The following is a 23,183-nucleotide window of genomic DNA, read 5'->3' as shown; positions in this document are numbered from 1 at the left end:
TCAGTTCACCTCATACAAGTACAGTAGCGCAATCTCTTTATCATGAAAGTGCAACTTACAAATGTCGAATTATTTTTTTTTACATAACTGCACTCAAAAACCAAACAATGTCAGATGCCTGGCTCTCTCAGGCAGAAGCAGCTCTGTCCTGCTCCCCGCCCAGTTGCCAGGGAGAGCAGCCAAATGTGCGGTGGGGAGGCACAGGGAAAGGAGGACAGAAAGCTCCCCCCTGCAGATAAATATGGGGCAGGGAGAGCACTGCGGCCCCAGGTTGGGCTCAGGGCAGAAGGCGTTACTAAGACATGTGGGGTGGTCATGTGTCCTCCCCTTTAGCTTGTGCCTCCCACTGTGCCACACTAGTCGTCTGTGGCGGGGAATAAGGCAGGAGCTGTGAATAAGGTAGGAGTCAGGAGCAGAGCAGGAATCAGGAACAGGTTAGGACACAGGAAGCAGAGTCTAGTGCAGCCACAACAGAAAATCTCCTTGTTGCTCAGACAATTTCCTGTGCTGCCTCCTGGCTTAAACAGAGTGATTGGACCAATCGGTGAGCTGGTCAATCCTCCACTCAGGACTCCTGTGGGTGGTGCCTTAGCTGAAGCTGTAGTCCTACTAGCTTCTAAGCTCACCTGGTTTCTTCAGCTATTGAGTGGAGGCCAGGATGCAGCACCTGTTTTGGAACTCCCAGGTCTTGGTTCAAGACTGGGAATATCACAGTCTGGTTCACTGATAAACAGGAATTAAAATTAGAATTAGTCCTGCTCAAGAACGTGGGAGAAGGGCATAAAGCTCTTAATGCCTGGAAGAGCAAAGGGTCAGTCCCTTTTCCCCATACGAAGGGAGTGTGGTGGTAGGATCCTAGCTATAGTTGTCAGACCAGGTTAAAGGGTGGCCAAGGGAACGTGGGCAACCCTCCCCCATCTGGTATGGATTTACAGAAGGGAGGTTGGCCTGCACTGGGTAAGTTGTTACTGGCTAGTTTCCTTGATGTTTTCAGTTAATAAAGTTGCAGCCTAATTAAATCACATTCTTGCTGTCTTGTCTTTTCTCCTACTCTGGGATAAATAGTTCCGTGGGCCCGGCCTAGGGCAACTACGCATCACCCTCACTCACAGCAAATTAACTGACAGTCTGTCCTCCATGTTTACCTATACATCTTTACAAATATTATAAACAGGAATAATTTTAATGTAATGTGCACAATAATTATGTCAGTGATCAAAAATGAATTAATAAGATGAAATGTGTTCTCTGTTCTATCCAGATAAAAAATAGAAGATGAACACAGCAGAATTCATATCAATCCACCATGTCATTTTATTTGGAATAATAACATATTCTAACACATCAGTGTGAACATGGGCAATAAGAATAGCTATCCGTTAAATTTCGGATATACCTGAAATGTGAGTAGTATCAAACAAGCATAGATAGCACAGACCTGACTGACACCAGCGCTATAGTTTAAGCATGCTCAAGTCAGGTGAGAGACAATCATTAACCATAGTTCCTGATCACATTTTGACACGCCTCCTGTAATTCGTATTTAAAGAAAAAATGCATTAGTAGCATATCAGCTATTTTATTCTATACTCTAGAGACATGATTGCATTCATCCATTTCCCTGTTCTAGACAGGTTCTTAGACTGCACCCATCAACATGGTACCTTTGAAGCTTTTAGAATCTCACAGCATCCAAAGCATTCATAATAGAGACATTACAATGAAAAAGTCTTTCTAAGTAAACCAATCCATTAAGGTGATTTGCAATACCTCATTTTTCATTATTATGGAGCTTTTAGTATTAAATAATCCACTATTATATTGTCACCATTTGAAGCACTTATAGTTTAGGTGTGCCAACAGCATTTTATTATAAACTCCTGTCTCCAGGAGTTTATAAATAAACTGTAAAAATTTGCTTTGGCCTGAACTGTGAAAAAGGCAGCCTGCAATCAGCTTACATCTGTTTGACTGTTAAATTCAGGTTGGCATATCTCGCATGAATAATTTCCTGAGTTTGCAGGTGGCTGGCATTGCTGGACCTCAATCACTCATCTCTATTTCCATGATTCTATTTTAGAGGTTTGTGACATTATACCAAGTATGCTGAGTCACACACGTTTCCTGGGCTTATCTGTTGTATTTTTCAGCCTCCAATATGTTAGTCCTGGTTGTCCACTAACAGCAAGCTGCTGTTTCCAGTGCCTAAGGCCATGTCTACCCTACCACTTATGTTGGCAAAACACACCCATGAGCAACATAAATTTTGCCAGCATAAGTGGCAGTGTGCACAGCGCTATGTTGGCGGGAGAGCTTCTCCCGCCGACATAGCTACCGCCACGCATTGAGGTGGCTTCTTTATGTCAATGGAAGAGGTCTCTCCTGTCTGCATAGAGTGGCTGCACAAGCGATCTTACAGCGTCACAGCTGCACTGAGACAGCTGTGCTACTATAAGCTCACTAGTGTAGACGTGGCCTAAGATCTATCTTCACTTCAGCTCACTTTTCCATGAGACGTACTGGAGTCTCTACCTCCAAAATGGAAGAACACATTGTTTGAAATTAAATTTGAAATCATGTATTCAAAAGTTAACATTGCACAAGGTTTTTTAGGAGATTTATAATCTCTCTTGGAGCTCACAAGGGAACACAATACGTGCAGGGAAAGTAAAATGGGAACATTTTCTAAAAAGCTGGCTAAGCCCATCATCATATTTGAGGGGCATCTTGAAGTTTTGGATAAACAAATACATATGCAGGATATTGGCTGGAATGAAGCTGTGTCGAAAAAAAAATTCCTGGAAGCAGATAAAGGATCCCATCTATGTAAAACGTTAACTATCAGTTACTATAGAGAATGGAAGTACCTAATAGTAAACCAGGGAGCAATATAATTACAACCCTTTCTGGTATTTCAGAGCAAGATGTAGGGATAAATCTTAGCTCCATTGAAGTAAATGGGAATTTTGCCATTCACTTCAAAGGAGTTGGGATTTCACCCATAATCTCTAAAGCAACTAGCGAAAAGACACAAGGCAACACAACCCTCTATCTGTTTTTTTCCTTCTGATCTAAGTTTCACCACTGAGAATAGGAGGAAAAACTTGGCAGAACTTTGTTAAATCTTTTAAGAAGAAAAAATCCAGGTGGAACAGAAAAAACAATTCAAGAAAATACTCCACTACTCCCATTTAAATAAGAGAAGTAATGACGTGAGTATAAAACTTGGGTTAAGAGAGTGGAGAATGAGGCCTTTAGAGTTTAAGGGTTCTACTAAGAACTTGTCAACATAAGATTGTACTAGGTTAACATAAGGTGTGATTTTTTTTTTTATGGTGAGATAGTTAAACCAGTGCAAAAGGCTGTGTGGACACTCTTATTTCTCTTTAAGTGTGACTTATTTCTGAAACCTGTTCCTGATTAACTTAATCTAGTGTATGTCTATGCTACAGAGACTATACCAACCTAGCTATGTCAGCACAGGGCCCTATTGTAGACACAGCCTATACCAACAGGAGTTTTTCCTTTTGGTGTAGGAACACCAATACCACCTTCCTGAATGATGTTAACTATGTCACATTCTTCCATTGACACAGCTGCTTCTATACTGGGGGGCTTGTCGACATAATTATGTGCCTCAACGGTGTGTTTTTTTTCACACCCCTAACTGATGTAACTATGCCGCTGTAACTTTTCAGTGTAGACCAAGCCCTAGGCTAAACTAAGTTTAGTTAAACTGAAATAGGAGTGCCTACGCAGCCTTTTTCACCAGTATAACTATTTAGGTTGAAAATCACACCTTATGTTAAATCTGTGTGTAGACATGGCCTCAGTCTTTAGACAGAGTGATAATGGAGACTTCTCGTGATCTAATAAAAGACAAATTGTGTGTGAATTTACTCACTGTTTTCAATTTGGTTGCTCATCTTGGATTTAATTTCACTGAAATCTGACTGTCCTGACCAGATTCACAATGAGATTATTATTCATAATTTTACATATTTCTGTGGCATTTCATAGAATCATAGAAGATTAGGGATGACCTCCAACCCTAGTCCAAAACAGAACCAATCCCAACTAAATCATCCCAGCCAGGGCTTTGTCAAGCCGGGCCTTAAAAACCTCTAAGGACGGAGATCCCACCACCTCTTTAGGTAACCCTTTCCAGTGCTTCACCACCCTCCTAGTGAAATAGCTTTTCCTAATATCCAACCTAGACCTCCCCCATTGCAACTTGAGACCATTGCTTCTTGTTCTGTCATCTGCCACCACTGAGAACATCCTAGCTCCATCCTCTTTGGAACCCCCCTTCAGATAGTTGAAGGCTGCTATCAAACCCCACCTCATTCTTCTCTTCTGCAGACTAAATAAGCCCAGTTCCCTCAGCAGCAGGTCAAGAGGAGCACGGCCCCTAGTTGGTTCCTCCAGTACTTTGCACCAGGAAATTGTCCCCAACACTCTCCAAAAACTTCCAGATTGTCTGTGCACTGCTGTATTGCTCTCCCAGTAAATGTCAGGGTGATTGAAGTCCCCCATGAGAACCAGGGCATATAAGCATATAGATTGAATAGCATTTGCATAGATCTGTCTTTTAAATTGTAATAGTGCTCTTTTGTGGTAGTTCTTCCTTATTCTGTTAGAATTGGAATATGCCCTGTCCTTGCACAACTATTCAAGGAGACGGAGGCAACAGAGAGTCTCTTCCTTTATGTCCCGATGCAGGGATTCACCAAAATCAGTCCTTCCACCCACCTGATGGAAAGGACTCTGTGAGGCAGCACTAGGAAGGAGGGAAGCAGACACTTGGGGTTGCCGGCTCTCACCATGGCAAGTAACATGATTTTGGTCCCAGCTGGAGCTGATCTGGCAATGACTTGAGAAGCTCCAGCCTTGGTGAAAATTTTAGCCCTGGCTGAGGAAAACCCCTCTCACTGGCTGCCTGCTCACCCCTCTTCCACCTTCTGGAGAGAGCAACCAATCAGGGCTGTGGCAGGAAGCTGGTAAAGTGCTCTTTCTCCCTCCCCCAGGAGGGGGGAAGACAGGAGAGGGAACAGCCAACATTATTCTTACAGAGGGAAGGAGGGAGCAGAAAGCGTCTGGCAGCTCTACTTCTTCCTCCCCTTCTGTGAAAAATGGGTCAGTCTGCTCGTCCCCCTTTCCATCCCAGCAACATCAGGCCTTGGAAGGGGGAAGGTGTGAAGAACTCCTGGAACTGCCCTCACTAAGGCCTGGGAAAAGGGAGAGTGGACCCCACTGCAGCTGCTTCCCCAGGCCTGGGAGAGGGGGTGTAGAACCCCTGGAGCTGCAGGAGGAGCAGAGGGGAAAGGGGAAGATGTGGTGACCGCCTGCATAAGGAAAGGCAAGGCTGGGGGACAGGCAGATGTGGTAGTGGGAGGTGCAGAACTGATGTGAGGCTGTATGGAATGAAGCAAAGTTGATTTGCAGGCTGCATAATTAATGGCTGAGTGATGGGCAGATGTTCGGATTGGTGGGAAAGCTGATGTGGGTGTTTGGGAAGTACATAATTGCTGGGCTGGGGGACAGGCAGATATGTGCTGGTGGGACACAGAACTAATTAGCATTTGGGATTTGTAAAGAAGCTGAAAGCTCTGCACTGAAAGGCAGCCAGCAGAAGCCCCTGTAGTGAACACCAAAATCACCATACCCTAATGGTTTGGGAGAGCTAGCAAGACATGAGGAGGAGCACAGAGTGTTAGAAAGTAAAAGACAGACCAAAAACACAATATAAACTTTGTCCCCAAAATTGAGATTTAAAAAAAAAAAATCTCATCTTTTTGGGGGGCATCTTACTTACGATTTTTTGAACTTTTGGGGTCAGCAATGCTGCACACTGTACCTTCTTAAAGGGTGCTAGAATGTCTTAGCAGAGCTCCACCTCCCAAAGGGACCCACTGGGGTCAGTGCTGCCCCAATCCAGGATAATGCACAATTGTGCCCTAAATGCACAGCAACATGAACATATTTTTGTACTCTCATCCAATGATATTCTTTGTTGAACATAGTTCATGTTTGCCTAGGGTGACCAGATGTCCTGTTTTTAAAGGGACAGTCCTGTTTTTTGGGACTTTTTCTTATATGGGTGCCTATTACCCCCCATCCCGTTTTTCTCACAGTTGCTATGTGGTAACCCTATGTTTGCCCCCAACCCTTCCATACCTCTTAACACTCTCCATCTCTTTTTCTGATCTCCATCAGAATTTGTGATACCCTTCACATCTCCTTGAACTCAAGCACTACTCCTCTGATCACTAGGTTCTTCTTCCAAACCTCAACACGCTCTCTGCCTCCCAGATTTCTCTCATTCAACTGAAACAGGCCTTCTACTTTGTGCCATGTTTCCTCTGAGGGGAATATTTCCTCTAACACCATATCTGCAGAGCTCTGGTCAGTTGTATCCAGCTCTTGTGAATTTGGGGGCTTGTATTGTTCAGAGGTGCTCCAAGATGCATTGCCACACTCTGCCTTCTGTAAAGCTCTAGAACTTGTTGGAATTTTAGAGCACAAGTGATCCAGGGAATGTAGTCAATCCTAAGGAGATTGAAATGAATTGAGTAAAGGTAGGAAGCCTGTGGGTAATTGAGAAACATTGTCCATGTTGTTTGTAATATAATAATGCTTTTCAATTTGGTTCCGTTTGAGATTTGGGCTACTTCTTACTTTTGCCAAACTAATCCATGGTAATTATGTGGTCACTGGGTGCATATATTTGGGAATGGATTAAACATATAGAGGGAGAGGGCCCTATACCATCCATACACAAAAAAATGTGTGGGAAAAGTTGGCAATATATACAAAATTTTGCAAGCAATGATACCTGGAACTATTCTCCCCTTGACTTACTGGCTGTGCAAAAGGAACCAGGGCTAGGTCTTCAAAATTGTGCTATATACTGGTGGCGCTGAGGAAACTGGGGCCATGCTTATAGATATAGGGGTTTACAACGAAAGGGTCTGCCACTACTTTTCTCTGTAGGCCCCTGTACTCTTTGGAGCATGGTTCACTTTTTTAGCTGTGCTGCCATTGGGTGCCGAGACACAAACTCACAGAGCTGCAGAATAGAAGCTGTGCATAGGATTCTGTGTGAGTTAATGCTAAATGCAAAACTAATTGCTTCAATGTAGCTTTTCTTAGTAAATTCTTAACATACACATAGAGAGACATACAACCTACTCACATACACATAAATATACCCACAAAACAAACCCCTTATAAACTACCCAAGCGATTTCTTCTATAAGATGTGAAGGAAGAAAAATAGAGAAAGCTAATGTTAGTTATTTCTTTTTTAAAATACTTGGGAAGCACACTCAGATGCTACAGTAATGAGTGGCATATCCTAGATTGATAGACTGGAAGGTAGGGTAGCAAATATTATGTCTGTCTTTAAAAAGGATGAACATGGAACTTGCAGACCAGGGAGCCTTACTACAGTACCAGGAAAAGGGGTAGAAGTGATCATTCAAAATAGAGTAATAAAACACCTAGATAAACAAGATGATATTAGCGGCAAGGGGAAACTGCAGGGAGAGCCGTGCTTGAAAAGACCAGTACTGCTTCATTTAGAAAGGATACAAATGAGAGGACACTTGATAGAGGAATGTAAACTAACGAATAAATGAAACTGGAAGATTACAAATTTAAAACTGAAAAAAGGAAACATTTGTTTACATAATGTATAATTAACCTGTGGAATTCATTGCCACAAGATGGCATTGATGGAAAGAGTTTAGTAGGGTTTTTAAAAATCAGTATTCCGTAGGTGAGAACATCTGCAATTAGATACATCTACAAAAAAAACCCAAACTCTTTTAAGGCATATAAACCCTTATGCTTTTTCTGAAGGGATATAAACCCTCTAGCGCAAGCCAGCCACTAAGTGAATGGGGAATGAGGAAGAAACTTCCCCAATAGGCCCTTTATTCCATAATTATCCACTATGGGTTTCTTACTCCATCCTCTGAAGAATCTGGTACTGACCACAGACATAGATAGGATATGGAGTACACAGACTTTGTTTGACCTGGCATGGCAATTCATACATTCCTATACATAAATTTAATCTGAGAATCCCTGTGGTGTTGGGGAATGATACCCTTGATAGCAGATGAAAGATACCCTTTCATCTGCAGACCCCACCATGGAGGACCTTCTGTTGTGTCACAAAGTAGAGGAGAGAATGCTATGAAACTGACACACATCTATACACACACTTTTGTGTCTCTTCTTCCCAGAATCATTAGCTTCCCCTGAATAAAGAATGCATGTCTGTGTAACATAGGGTCTGCCTTATGCTTTAAAGGTACAATACAGAGTTCAAATCCTATTGGGGACTGTGTTTTTAATATTTTTAAACTCCCCTCTTTTCTGTCAGTGCCGTAAAGAACACTGCATTTTCACCATTTAATTATCTGTTCCATGCCAAAATACTCTGGGCCAAATTATGACAGCTTCAAATCAGGTGCATTAGGGAATGGGTACCAGGGAGGGGGAGTTGGCTGGATGAGGGGAAGGATGGTCTCTAGTGGTTAGGACACTAAGCTAGGACAGGAGAGACATGGCTTCAATCCCCTGCTCTACTATGAACTTACTGTATGACCTTTGGCAAGTCACTTAGTCTCTCTGTGTCTCAGTTCCCCATTTGCAAAATGGGGCTAACAGCATCTCCCTATTTCACAGGTATTGTGAGACTAAATATATACATTAAAGACTATAAGGCACTAGATTCCATGCTGAGGGGAGTTATATGGGTACTTCAGGTAGAGCACTGATAGTCTATTGCTGACACCTGCATAGAAAGCAGCCCTTATACTGCTGCCTTGTGCTCTCTTCCCACAACGGAGCTAATGCTAGTGCTAGCAGCATTGCTCAATGTCCTGTGGGTCATGTCCAGATGAGGTGATGGAGTGACTATGGCTCAGCTCACCCCTCCACACGAGCTGCTAGGCTGTGCTTGTGAGAGTACAAGCTACACTTTTTATAAACAAGTAGCAAAGGCCACTGGTGTGTATACCGGCCCCAATGTTTCTGAATGTACTGTGCCTTCCTCTGGTGGAGAGACCTCAATATCAATGCAGAAATGATAGTTATAAAATTATCACTTTTTTAAAATATTAGGTCGTTGCAAACTTGTTTGCACTTTTACTGAGTATTATTAAGATATATCTACAAGTATGTTATAGCCAGGGTGCTTGAGGATATAACAAAACCTGTGTATGTTTTAGTTAGTTATGATACAAAATGTTCAGGCTGGTTAAAGAAATTGCAGGAGGTTTCTACTTTCTGTCTCCCAAGGAGGAGCAAATGTAAGGAAGATAACCCCTCCTTAGCCATAAAACCATGTTGATTACCCCAAAGTGTGTTATACAAACTCCAAAAAGCTGCATTTTAAACTTTACCTTGCTTTAATTTTTACTCTCTTTTCTTTTGTGCTGTGTTTAAAGATGTGTTGGTTATTGAAATTTTTACTTTGTACAAAATATCTAATAGAAGTTTAATTGCTATAACAAACAGATTGTAACTCTAAAGAGCGTGGGTCAAGAGACAAACAAATCAAAAGAGTGTCTTATCTAGGCCAGCACACCTCTCTTTATATAAGATACCAGTGTGGGACAAATGTAATCCTTATCTCAAGAAAACAAGCCATGTAAAGCATTCATATTTTTGGAAAAAACCTGATCATGTGCACAAAAAAAAGTGAGGATGTTCCTTATGCAGGATACCTCAAAAAGGAATGTAGGAATGTGTTATCAGAGCAATAAATCTAGGTGTTAAAGTCGGCTATACCACCTCCCCACACACACACACACATTTTTTCCCCCAAAGAACAACCTCTGCTTGTATTTTGAAACTCCAGGAAAATGTGTTAGCTGGACATGTTTTTAACTTTTTGTTTCTTAAATGCTGAAATGGCAAATACCTTTGTGAAATGCGTACTTGCAAATATGTCAGCTCAATGCAAAGCTCCTAATATAATTTCCTAATATCGCTGCTTGTAAAGGATAAAATGCTTTATGTACCAACATCAAATCTACTGAGCTTGCTAAACTTATTACTAATGTAAGAAGCCATTTAAGAATAGAATATTTATATTATTGGGGAATTAATTATTTACTGGCAGTGCTCAAGCAATTTCCTCATCCAAATCAGGAAGACAAGAAGAATCATCTTTCCAAAAATTGCCATGTAGAATCAACAACTTCTTTAATAACTATTTAAGCTGAAGACTCTCTTTAAGAATGACTTAATTTTAAAAAGACGGTTTTTAGAACTAAAAATCTTTCTATAAAGAACAAGCGTGTTTAGTTTTTTTCAAAACAGAATTTCATTTCCTGTTGAAGTCTAGTAAAACTAAAGAAATAGCTCCATAATGTATTGAATAAAAAGGAGTTAAACCTCTAACTTTAAAGAGGTTCTGATAATCTTCTGCCACAAAGATAAAGGAAATGTAATCATCAAGAAAGAATTAAAGCTCTAACGCATATGTGCATTAACAAACTGCATATTCATAAGATGAAGAGGCACCTAAAGACAACCCATGATGATACTGAGCCAGTGAAAGAAGGACAGCAATCAACTTGAATTTAGAAAAGCCTGAAAGAGGTGTGTTTTCTTGTAACTTCATGAAACTAAGAAGGAGAGGAGTATAAAAAACTCTCAAGTAAGCACCCCTCACACACACACTCCCTGCTACTCTGCTCAGCGAACACACAGCACTCATCAGCTTATCCTGCCCATCTCTACGAGCAAGCTACCACACAGAGCTAAGAAAAACAGAGAAGGCTCAGGAAGAAACCAACCCAAGAAAAACCTCTTGGCTTCCACATGAATTAGTGAGAGGAAGTTAACTAAGGCCCTGCGGCGATGCAGCTGTACCGATAGAGCTGAGCCGCTGCAGTGCGTCTGGTGAAGATGCTCTATGCCGACGGAAGAGAGCTCTCCCTTCAGCATAATAAAACCACCTCCGCGAGCAGCAGAAGCTATGTCGCGTATGTCAGTGTAACTTATGTCACTCGAGAGGGTGGTTCTGATGTGCCTCCGCTGCTGATACCACTGCTACTGCACTAGCTCAATGAGAGCTAATGTGAGTATGTGTACGCAAACAGGAGAATCACATTCCAAGCTCATAGTATAGACATAGTCTAAAACAGTGGGAGTCACATCCCTCATTTGGTGACAAGAGAAATAATTAGTAAGAGCTAGCCTACCGTTTCTTGTTTCTCTGGGGTAAATATTTTTAGTAATTTTTTAAATAAAATTACTTGGCATCCAGCAATTTAAAATTACCCCTTTCTATTCCATACTACTCATAGCTACTGCAGGCCATAATGCATCTAGCTGTCTCTGCTTGAACAGTGTTTCTTCTCCTCATCCTCTCCTAAGCATGGCACTGGCTCCACGAGTTATAAACAAGCACTCTGCACTTAACAAAAAATTTTAAATCTTTGTCTTGAAGAAACAAACTCTTATGCAAAGTATTAACACTCGGAGTTCTGGAACTTTCCAGACTGCCAGCTAAATGAATGCTTAGGAGGGCATTTATGCAACCAAGTTTATTTTTGTTTTTCCCCCAGGAAATTGTATATAAGGGGAGTTTGTATTTGCACTCATAGGAAAATAAAATGTATATTTATAAGTCTAAATACTTCCATTTGATTCATGTAATTGAGAGGGCTCTGTTTGCTCTTACTGGGTTTTTTTATGCCTTTTCATAGGAATGTTGCTATGGGGGAAAGTAACACCGCAGTTTTAAACCATCAGATGATGTATACAGTTCTACACACAGGGCTTGAAAATACCCTCCACAAGGCAACTAGTTCCTTCAGTACTACTCGCCTTATCAGTATATGTTTTTAATATTTCTAATGTAGCTAATGATTTTCATCCTGAAGGGTCTCTAAGCACTTTTTAGGCCTGGTCTACACTACGGGTTTAGGTCGACTTTAGCAGCGTTAAACCGAATTAAGCCTGGACACGTCCACACAACGAGGCCCTTTCTTTCGACTTAAAGGGCCCTTTAAACCGGTTTCTTTACACCACCTCCGACGAGGGGATTAGCGATAAAACCGGCCTTTGCGGGTCGGAATTGGGGTAGTGTGGACGGAATTCGATGTTATTGGCCTCCGGGAGCTATCCCACAGTGCTTCATTGTGACCGCTCTGGACAGCGCTCTCAACTCAGATGCACTGACCAGGTAGACAGGAAAAGACCCGCGAAGGTTTGAATTTCATTTCCTGTTTGCCCAGCGTGGAGAGCACAGGTGACCACGCAGAGCTCATCAGCACAGGTAACCGTCATGGAGTCCTCCCAGGATCGCAAAAGAGCTCCAGCATGGACCGAACGGGAGGTACGAGATCTGCTCGCCATATGGGGAGATGAAGCAGTGATAGCTGAACTCCGTAGCAGTAAAAGAAATGGAAAAGTATTAGAAAAGATCTCCAAGGCCATGAAGGACCGAGGCCATAACAGGGACACACAGCAGTGCCGCGTGAAAATTAAGGAGCTAAGGCAAGCCTACCACAAAGCCAGAGAAGCAAACGGAAGGTCCGGGGCAGAGCCGCAAACTTGCCGCTACTACGCGGAGCTGCATGCGATCCTAGGGGGTGCAGCCACCACTACCCCAACCGTGTGCTATGACTCTCTCACTGGAGAAACACACAGGGAAGACGGTTCGGGGAACGAGGAAGATGACGATGGAGGTACTGTAGGTAGCTCACAGCAGCAAGGAAGCGGAGAAACCGGTTTCCCCAACAGCCAGGATATGTTTGTGACACTGGACCTGGAACCAGTAACCCCCGAACTCACCCAAGACCCTCAGGGCACACAGGAGACCTCTGGTGAGTGTAACTTTGTAAATATTTGTAAACATTACAAAAAAAAGCAAGCAAGTCTGTTAACGTGTATGGGGATGGAGCGGAAATCCTCCAGGGACATCTCCAGAAAGCTCTCCTGGTTGAAATGGGGTGATTTTATTAAGGGGGACATTCAGAGGCGCCCGTTCCTGCTATTCGGACCAGAAATGTTCCCCGCTGTTAACCACGCGGTGGGGGGGAGGGGTGAAGTGATCATCCCAGAGAATCGTGTGTGTGTGTGGGGGGGGGGTGGTTTACTTGTGTTTGTGCCGCATGTTAACCGGGAAACCGCAGCCCCCTCCTTTTACATTGAAACCCCATTTTAAATGGACAACCCAATTCATCCTTGAGATGGGAAATGCGCTGCTGTTTGCAACCTTTCCCGCATGTTAAGAAGGTTAAATAAGCCAAAACACTGTGGCCTACGATGGCTGCCTGCAAGCCGAAATATGCGACCTTGTAATGAAAGAGTGTACCCATTGTTCCCTAAAATGTGTCTTTTTTAACCACCTCTCCCTTCTCCTCCACCAGCTGCAAATGTTTCTCCTTCGCAGAGGCTCGTGAACATTAGAAAGAGAAAACGTAAGACGAGGGACGAGATGTTCACGGAGCTGCAGATGTCCTCCCACGCTGATAGAGCACAGCAGAATGCGTGGAGGCAGTCAATGTCGGAGATGAGAAAAGTCCAACATGAACGAGAGGAGAGGTGGCGGGCTGAAGACGATAGGTGGCGTCAGCTTGCAGACAGACGGCAAGAGGCAATGCTCCGTCTGCTGGAGCATCAAAGTGATATGCTCGAGCGTATGGTTGAGTTGCAGGAAAGGCAGCAGGAGCAGAGACCGCCGCTACAGCCCCTGTGTAACCAACAGCCCTCCTCCCCAAGTTCCATAGCCTCGTCACCCAGACGCCCAAGAACACGGTGGGGGGGCCTCCGTCCACCCAGTCACTCCACCCCAGATGATCGCCCAAGCATCAGAAGGCTGGGCTTCAATAAGAGTTAAAGTTTTAAAATGCAGTGTGTCCTTTTCCATCCCTCCTCCCCCACCCATCCCTGCTACCTTGGCAATTATCCCCCTACCTCTGTAAGGAACTAATAAAGAATGCATGAATGTGAAAAAACAATGACTTTATTGCCTCTGCAAGCGGGAGGGGAGGGGAGGGTGGGGTGGGGTGGTTGGTTTACAGGGAAGTAGAGTGAACCGGGTCGGGGGGGGGGTTGGAGGGTTCATCAAGGAGAAACAAACAGAAGTTTCACACAGTAGCCTGGCCAGTCACAAAACTCGTTTTCAAAGCTTCTCTGATGCGCACCGCGCCCTGCTGTGCTCCTCTAACCGCCCTGGTGTCTGGCTGCGCGTAATCAGCGGCCAGGCGAGTTGCCTCAACCTCCCACCCCGCCATAAATGTCTCCCCCTTACTCTCACAGATATTGTGGAGCGCACAGCAAGCAGCAATAACAATGGGGATATTCTTTTCGCTGAGGTCTGAGCGAGTCAGTAAGCTGCGCCAGCGCGCTTTTAAACGTCCAAATGCACATTCCACCACCATTCGGCACTTGCTCAGCCTGTAGTTGAACAGGTCCTGACTCCTGTCCAGGCTGCCTGTGTACGGCTTCATGAGCCATGGCATTAAGGGGTAGGCTGGGTCCCCAAGGATCACGATAGGCATTTCAACATCCCCAATGGTCACTTTCTGGTCCGGGAAGAAAGTCCCTTCCTCCAGCTTTCGAAACAGAGCAGAGTTCCTGAAGACGCGAGCATCATGTACCTTTCCCGGCCATCCCACGTTGATGTTGGTGAAACGTCCCTTGTGATCCACCAGGGCTTGCAGCAGCATTGAAAAGTACCCCTTGCGGTTTATGTAGTCGGTGGCTTGGTGCTCCGGTGACAAGATAGGGATATGGGTTCCGTCTATGGCCCCGCCACAGTTTGGGAATCCCATTTCAGCAAAACCATCCACTATTGACTGCACGTTGCCCAGAGTCACTACCCTTGCTATCACCAGGTCTTTCATTGCCCTGGCAAATTGGATCACAGCAGCCCCCACAGTAGATTTGCCCACTCCAAATTGATTCCCGACTGACCGGTAGCTGTCTGGCGTTGCAAGCTTCCACAGGGCTATTGCCACTCGCTTCTCAACTGTGAGGGCTGCTCTCATCTTGGTATCCTGGCGTTTCAGGGCAGGGGAAAGCAAGTCACAAAGTTCCATGAAAGTGCCCTTACGCATGCGAAAGTTTCGCAGCCACTGGGAATCGTCCCATACCTGCAGCACGATGCGGTCCCACCAGTCTGTGCTTGTTTCCCGGGCCCAGAATCGGCGTTCCACGGTATCAACCTGCCCCAGTAACACCATGATTTCCACATTGCTGGGGCCTGTGCCTTGTGAGAGGTCTATGGCCATGTCAATTTCCTCATCACTCTCGTCGCCGCGCTGCAATCGCCTCCTCGCCTGGTCCGGGTTTCGCCTTGGCATGTTCTGGCTCTGCATGTACTCCAGGACAATGCGCGTGGTGTTCATAGTGCTCATAATTGCCGCGGTGATCTGAGCGGGCTCCATGATCCCAGTGCTAGCTATGGCGCCTGGTCAGAAAAAAGGCGCGAAAGTAGTATCTGATGGACCAGGAGAAGGAGGGCGGGAGGGAGGGAGGGCCGAGTGACGACATGGCGTACAGGTACAGGAACAGGGAGAAACACAAACAACTGTCACACAGAATGGTCCCCCCAAAGATTAAACTGGAAACCCTGGGCTTAGCAGGCCGTTGATTTCACGGAGGAAGGGGAAGCAAATGAACACAGAACAAATCTATTTTTTACATCTTAAGGTGGCAGCCGACGCTGCAGCATGAGTGACAGCCATACCAGTATGACGATGACGGGTACCAATCATAATATGCCATCATCTGCCAAAAGGCAAGGGGCTGCTGCTGTGTAGCAATGCAGCCCCACGTCTGCCAGCCCCACGTCCGCCAGCACCCAGCATCGCCCTCGGCCTCTTCTGGGTGCTTAGCAGACAATATTGGGCAATTGGCAGAAAATAGTATATTATGACTGGTAACCGTCATCATCGAAACAGTAGCATGTCTGCCCAGGTGGCCATGATTGACAGCCATACCAGTACGACGACGACGGGTACCAGTCATAATATACCATCGCCTGCAAGGGGCTGGTGCAATGCAGCACTACGGCTGCCAGCCCCACGGCTATCACTCATGCTACACCGTCTACCGCCAAAAGGCAGTTAGCAGCTGCTGCTGTGTAGCAATGCAGTCCCACGTCTGCCGGCACCCAGAGGACATATGGTGACGGTGAGCTCAGCTGAGCTGAGCGGGCTCCATGCTTGCCGTGGTATGTTGTCTGCACAGGTAACCCAGGTAAAAAGGCGCGAATCTATTGTCTGCCGTTGCTGTGACGAGGGGGGAGGGGCCTGACGACATGTACCCAGAACCGCCCGCGACACTGTTTTGCATCATCCGGGCATTGGGATCTCAACCCAGAATTCCAAGGGGCGGCAGAGACTGCGGGAACTGTGGGATAGCTGTGGGATAGCTACCCATAGTGCAATGCTCCGGAAGTCGACGCTAGCCTCGTACTGTGGACGCGGTCTGCCGACTAGAGCACCTAGAGCATTTTATTGTGTGGACATACACAATCGGCTGTATACAACCGATTTCAATAAAACCGGCTTCTATAAATTCGAACTAATTTCGTAGTGTAGACATACCCTTAGACTCTAGACTTGATCCCACAATCCTATCTCAGACAAAATTCCTAAGGAATTGAATAGGAGTAAGGACAACTCCCTTCACTCAGCATATGTACGTCTATGTTCATGATCACTTTATGTACATTAATATCTTCTGTAATGTATTTCTTTCAGACACCATTGTTCTCATCGCTTCAATAGCAGTTGTTTCTGCAAAAACTCAGGGTAACATTTTTGCAACATCAGCACTGAGAAGTCTTCGTTTCCTACAGATCCTTCGTATGGTGCGCATGGACCGAAGAGGAGGGACTTGGAAATTATTAGGTTCAGTAGTGTATGCACATAGCAAGGTAACTGTCATGGCAGTTCATTTCATTTAATTCTTCAGTGGATTCAACAAAACTCTATGAATCAACATCACCTTATATATTTATCAGATTCCAGTGAATACCTAAAACTTCCTAAAGTAATGTTGGCTATGTAATGCATTATCAAAAATACATCTTTTCATGTTCATTCAGATTTCGGAAAATATGCTAAAAATATTGGTCCTGATTCACCACCAGTTGGATGCTGGTGTAATTCCATTGAAATCAGTGGATTACACAAGTGTCAAACTGAACTGGGAAATCAGACCAATTGTTCAGAGAACAAGAGAACAAGAATTCTTTTTTCATGAAAAAAATCTGAGATTTCAAAATTTGTTTTTGTTCCACATTGGAATGAAAATGAAGCCTTTGAAAACCTTTGGCAAAAAAACATGAGAGAGAAAGAGAGAGAAAAGAGAAAGAGAGCCACCCCACAATAGAATAGTCCAGTAGTGGATATTTGAGTCCAAAATACAGAACACTATCACATAAGGTAAAAGAGAATCTCTATTAGCTGCAATAGCATTAAAGCATATACTCTCTGGGGACCAATGACTAGACAGTGGGTAGCATACTTGAAAAAATGTCAGAATATGTGACCAGCTAGGAGAGGGAAGGGGTAAGTACACACATTAGCCATTTAATTGCATACTCTCTTCATTTAGACAAAGCTCCTGAATTCTATCCTTGTTTACAACTTTGAGGTCCATGTAGTATAGTTAATGACCATGAAGTCAGTTTGTTGATGCAATCACAGGCATGAGCTGTTCAGAAAGAGATAGTGTAAATGAAAGGAAAATATCCCTCTGGCACAACAAATATTTAATGATCTGTACTAAGTGGAACAGCTTCAACAGGAAAGACTGAGAAAGAATGACACTGTAGCCCACTGGTTGGGGCCCTCACCTGGGATGTGGGACACCCAGCTTCAAGTCTCTCTTCCAAATCACGCTGTGCAGGAGCTTCAACCTCAGGCTCCCACATCACAGATGAGTGCCCTAATCACAAGTCTATTGGCTGTTCTGTGTTAGCTGTTTCCCCATCCTGGACCTGAGAAATCTTTTTGATGAATCAGCATTTTCCAGCAGTCTGTTGAAAAATTCCCAATCACTTCTACCCATTGTTTAGAGACAATTTATGTGAACTGAGAAGCATTTGATGTTTAACTGCTAAAATGCCAAAAAATATGGACTGTTTAATTATTTTTTCTTCAAATGCCACTCCACTCTATGTTTAATCTTTTTAATACAGATTGATCTTTATTTTCTTTTATCTAGGAATTAATCACAGCCTGGTACATAGGATTTTTAGTACTTATCTTTTCCTCTTTCCTTGTCTATCTGGTGGAAAAAGATGCAAATACCCAGTTTTCTACGTATGCAGATGCTCTCTGGTGGGGCACAGTAAGTATAGAAAGATCATTTGAACTATTTAACTAATACTGTAGAATATTTTGTATTACACGAATGCACATATTAAAAGATGTAAACTTATAATGGTCCTGAGTATCCCAGTGCTTGTGTCTTGAATAGGCATGTACCTCTGTGAAAAATGATTATGAATGCTACCCTTCCATCCTAATTTGGTAGCATTTTTACACCTGCTTTACACAGATGTAAAGCCCCAATTCAGCAAGATTCTATAAGGTGGATAGAAAGCTGGCTAGATTGTTGGGCTCAACGGGTAGTGATCCACGGCTCGATGTCTAGTTGGCAGCCGGTATCAAGCGGAGTCGGTCCTGTCAGTTTTGTTCAAGATCTTTTGTTCAAGATTTTCTTATGGCTGGAGCTCCCACAGTTCTGGTTTATGTATGCCAGCCAAGATTAATGGAGAAGCAAGGTGGGTGAGGTAATATCTTTTATTGGACCAACTCCTGTTGGTGAGAGAGACAAGCTTTTGAACTACATAGAGCTCTTCTTCAGGACTTAGACCTCACCCACCTAGTTTCTCTAATATCCTGGGACCAGCATGGCTATAACAACACGGCATACAACTAATGATCTGGATGATGGGATGAATTGCACCCTCAGCAAGTTTGCAGATGACACTAAGCTTGGGGGGAGAGGTAGATACGCTGGAAGGTAGGGATAGGGTCCAGAGTGACCTAGACATATTGGAGGATTGGGCTAAAAGAAATCTGAGGTTCAATAAGGACAAGTGCAGAGTCCTGCACTTAGGAAGGAAGAATCCCATGCTACAACTGGCTAAGCAGCAGTTCTGCAGAAAAGGACCTCGGGATTACAGTAGATGAGAAGCTGGATATGAGTCAGCAGTGTGCCCTTGTTGCCAAGAAGGCCAATGGCATATTGGGCTGTATTAGTAGTAGCATTGCCAGCAGATCAGGGGAAGTGATTATTCCCCTCTATTCGGCACTGGTGAGGCCACACCTTGAGTATTGTGTCCAGTTTTGGTCCCCCGACTACAGAAGGGATTTGGACAAATTGGAGAGAGTCCAGCGGAGGGCAACGAAAATGATCAGGGGGCTGGGGCACATGACTTACAAGGAGAGGCTGAGTGAACTGGGCTTATTTAGTCTGCAGAAGAGAAGAGTGAGGGGGGATTTGATAGCAGCCTTCAACTATCTGAAGGGGGGTTCCAAAGAGGATGGAGCTAGGATGTTCTCAGTGGTGGCAGATGACAGAACAAGAAGCAATGGTCTCAAGTTGCAATGGGGGAGGTCTAGGTTGGATATTAGGAAACACTATTTCACTAGGAAGGTGGTGAAGCACTGGAATGGGTTACCTAGGGAGGTGGTGGAATCTCCATCCTTAGAAGTTTTTAAGGCCCGGTTTGACAAAGCCATGGCTAGGATGATTTAGTTGGTGTTGATCCTGCTTTGAGCAGGGGATTGGACTAGATGACTTCCTGAGGTGTCTTCCAACCCTAATCTTCTATGATTCTATGATTCTAAGACCTTTAAGCACATGCTTAACTTCAAACTTCGGTGCAGCTGCATTGTTGAAGTCCATGGGACTTGAGAACATGCTTGCGTGCTTCGCTGAAAGGGATAGGGTTATTCACATGCTTAATAGTAATCATGTGCATAAGTGCTTTGCCAAATTGGGGATTAAATAACTATACATGGTATAAGAAAATGGAGAATCAGTTCTAGATGTTTGAAGTTTATTCAAATTTCTCTTTTGATCTTGAAATGTGGTTAAAAATCTCACCAGAACAAACTTTCTTACAAGATTCTGAGTTTTTCTGTTTTCAGTGGGAATAGAAATACTATACAAATAGTGAGCTAGATCCTTGGCCCATGTTCAGCTGCACTGTGCTGCTCAGGTAACTGGAAGGCTGCCCTAACAGGGAAGCTGCTTATTCACCTCCTATAGGTGTATCCCCCTCCAGGGGATAAAGCAGAACTCCTGTTCCCACTGGCATAGTAGAACAGCTTGTGCTCCAGCAATCCCAGCCGGTCAATGGTGCCATTAGTGTCAACATAACTTAGAGCATCACTTAGACTGATCAGGGGACTAAAAAGGTAACTTCCCCACCTCAGGTGTTGCGTTGACAGGAGCAGAACCAGACCCAAGTCTTTCTTGTACTTCCACTCCCAGACTAGTCAAAACCTGAACTTGCTTAGAGAAACAACGAAAAACAAAATAAACTCCCGGACACTACTGAACCCCAAAAGGATGTGCATTTGGGGTTTTGTTTACTTTTTGGGCAAAAGGTAGGTTTTCCAAACCTTTTTATTTGAACCAGTTCATTCATTCTTAGGCCCCAGGTTATCCTTCTTCCCTATGGGTTGTATTTTTGAATGATCAGTGAGTAGAAATGTGAGCTTTGAACATGCAGAACCCAAAGTATCTGTTGGTTGCACAGCAACAGTTATAAAAAATACAGAAGTATTTTGCCTAATGAGACTTGTTTTAAAATATCAACAAAAAATGTCTCATAAAATATTTAGTATTTGATCCTTTAATCCTAATGCAGGTAAGACTTCCATTGACTTAAAGTTAAACCATCATATCAAACTCTGCTCTCAGTTACACCAATGTAAATTGCTCTGGATTTACTGCAGTGTAACTGCGAGCAGTTACTGCTGGCCTGAAGTTAGTAAGAGTTTGACTGCTTCACAGTTGCAGGACTGGGTTCATAGTTGAACAGTGGGGCTTTGATAAAGTCAGGCCTTGACCCTGTAGTCATATCCACAGATCCAAGCAGATCTAATTGCATGAACAAGAGCTTAGTTTTATAATTTGCTTCTCCCCTTCTTGATATTTTAGAAGGAAAAGCCCTGCTAGGAAGCAATCATTTTATAAAATGGTGGCTTAAAATACTCTGTATACAGTGAAAATGAAAATGTATGACTCATAGGTCAGATAATTTGTGCTAACTGAGAAAACAGGAATTTTTTCTTGCTATCAACAGAAAAACAAATTATAATAAAAAACCTGAAAACAATTTTTTTTACTCTTTAGTTAACCTGAATATACTTAAATTCTTAATATATTCAGGTGCATAAAATTACTGAAAATCAGCATATCCCCCTAATTCATTCTTTTTGTTGTTTCCCTCTTAATAATAATTGCTGTATTATCTGTAAAACAGTATGTGGGAAATGTAGTCTTGCTTGTTTTGATTGCCAGAATAACCCACATGCAGATTTTGAAAAGGTCAGGTCACATGGCATTCTAGGGGGCGTCTATGCTTAGTCTCATTGATTTGTTTATTTGCAGCAGTTATTCTAATTTACATTCCACTGTATACACCAAGTCCCAGAATGGTTTTGTGATGTTCCTGTTTAAAAAAAAGGGGGACTAGCCATGAATAATCCTCTGAAGTTCCAAGCTTCTAGAAACACTCTGTGACGGGTTGGATCACAGAAACCCCCTTGGGACCTGCCACCCGATGTGCAAAGACTACCCCTGCTTCTGTTTTCCCTGCCAGCTCAGGACTCCAGCACCCTGTCTTGCTGAGCCAGACACTCCCGTCCGGCTCCAGACACAGACCCAGGGTCTGAATCACTTGTCCCAAAGCTGCAAGTTTACCTGAAAACAGCTCGCAGTAGCGTGCTTGTCTTTAGCACTCAGATGCCCAACTCCCAATGGGGTCTAAACCCAGATAAATCCGTTTTACCCTGCATAAAGTTTATGCAGGGCAAACTCATAAATTGTTCGCCCTCTATAACACTGATAGAGAGATATGCACAGTTGTTTGCTCCCCCAGGTATTAATACATACTCTGAGTAAATTACTAAATAAAAAGTGATTTTATTAAATACAGACAGTAGGATTTAAGTGGTTCAAAGTAGTAACAGACAGAACAAAGTAAGTCACAAGCAAAATAAAATAAAATGCGCAAATCTATGCCTAATCAAACTGAATACAGATAATCTCACCCTCAGAGATGCTTCAGTAAGTTTTTCTCAGACTGGACACCTTCCAGGCCTGGGCACAATTCTTTCCCCTGGTACAGCTCTTGTTGCAGCTCAGGTGGTAGCTAGGGGATTCTTCATGATGGCTTCTCTCTCCTTCTCTGTTCTCTTCCCCCCCTTTATATATCTTTTGCATAAGGCGGGAACTCTTTGTCTCTCTGGGTTTCCACCCACCCTCACTGGAAAAGCACCAGGTTAAAGATGGATTCCAGTTCAGGTGACATGATCACATGTCACTGCAAGACTTCATTACTCACTTGCCAGCACACACATATACAGGAAGACTCACAGGTAAATACAGCCATCTGCAGACAATGGGAGTCATCAAGATTCCAAACCATCATTAATGGTCCACACTTTACACAATTACAATAGGCCCTCAGAGTTACATTTTATATTTCTAGTTTTAGATACAAGAGTGGTACATTTATACAAATCAGATGATCACATTCAGTAGATTATAAGCTTTGGAATGATACCTTACAAGAGACCTTTTGCATGAGGCATATCCCAGTTACTTACATTCACTTATTACCGTATTTTCTCTAAAACTATCTCAGTTACATTATATTGACTTATTATCAAGTTTTTTATAAAACCATATAGACTGCACAACGTCACACACTCATAATGCCTTCTCATCATACCCAGCATGCTGTAATTAATTGACACTAGCACACTCATTCAATCAAATTATCTGAGGGCCATATCCTGCCATCATTCCATGCAAAGAGTGGATACTCTTATTGAGGTCAATGGATGTTTTTCACTGAAATCAAAGGCAGGATATGACCTGTTAGTTTAAACTCCAATCTGCAACTCTAACATAACATAAATGCCATCAATGTGGATTTTCTTGTGGCT

At 43.5% G+C, this 23,183-nt stretch overlaps 1 protein-coding gene across 1 annotated transcript in view; it reads left to right on the top strand.

Moving 5' to 3' along the window:
• Positions 1 to 23,183, top strand: part of KCNQ5 (potassium voltage-gated channel subfamily Q member 5) — a 519,022-nt gene that overhangs the window by 434,710 nt on the left and 61,129 nt on the right. The window contains exons 4-5 of the mRNA XM_034766208.1: positions 16,743 to 16,918; positions 18,214 to 18,339. Coding sequence (XP_034622099.1) covers positions 16,743 to 16,918; positions 18,214 to 18,339 — 302 coding nt within the window. The remainder of the gene's footprint in view (positions 1 to 16,742; positions 16,919 to 18,213; positions 18,340 to 23,183) is intronic.

This window comes from Trachemys scripta, chromosome 3, assembly GCF_013100865.1.
Source record: "Trachemys scripta elegans isolate TJP31775 chromosome 3, CAS_Tse_1.0, whole genome shotgun sequence".
Classification (NCBI taxonomy): Eukaryota; Metazoa; Chordata; order Testudines; family Emydidae; genus Trachemys; species Trachemys scripta.
This window is presented reverse-complemented; position numbering and strand designations above follow the sequence as displayed.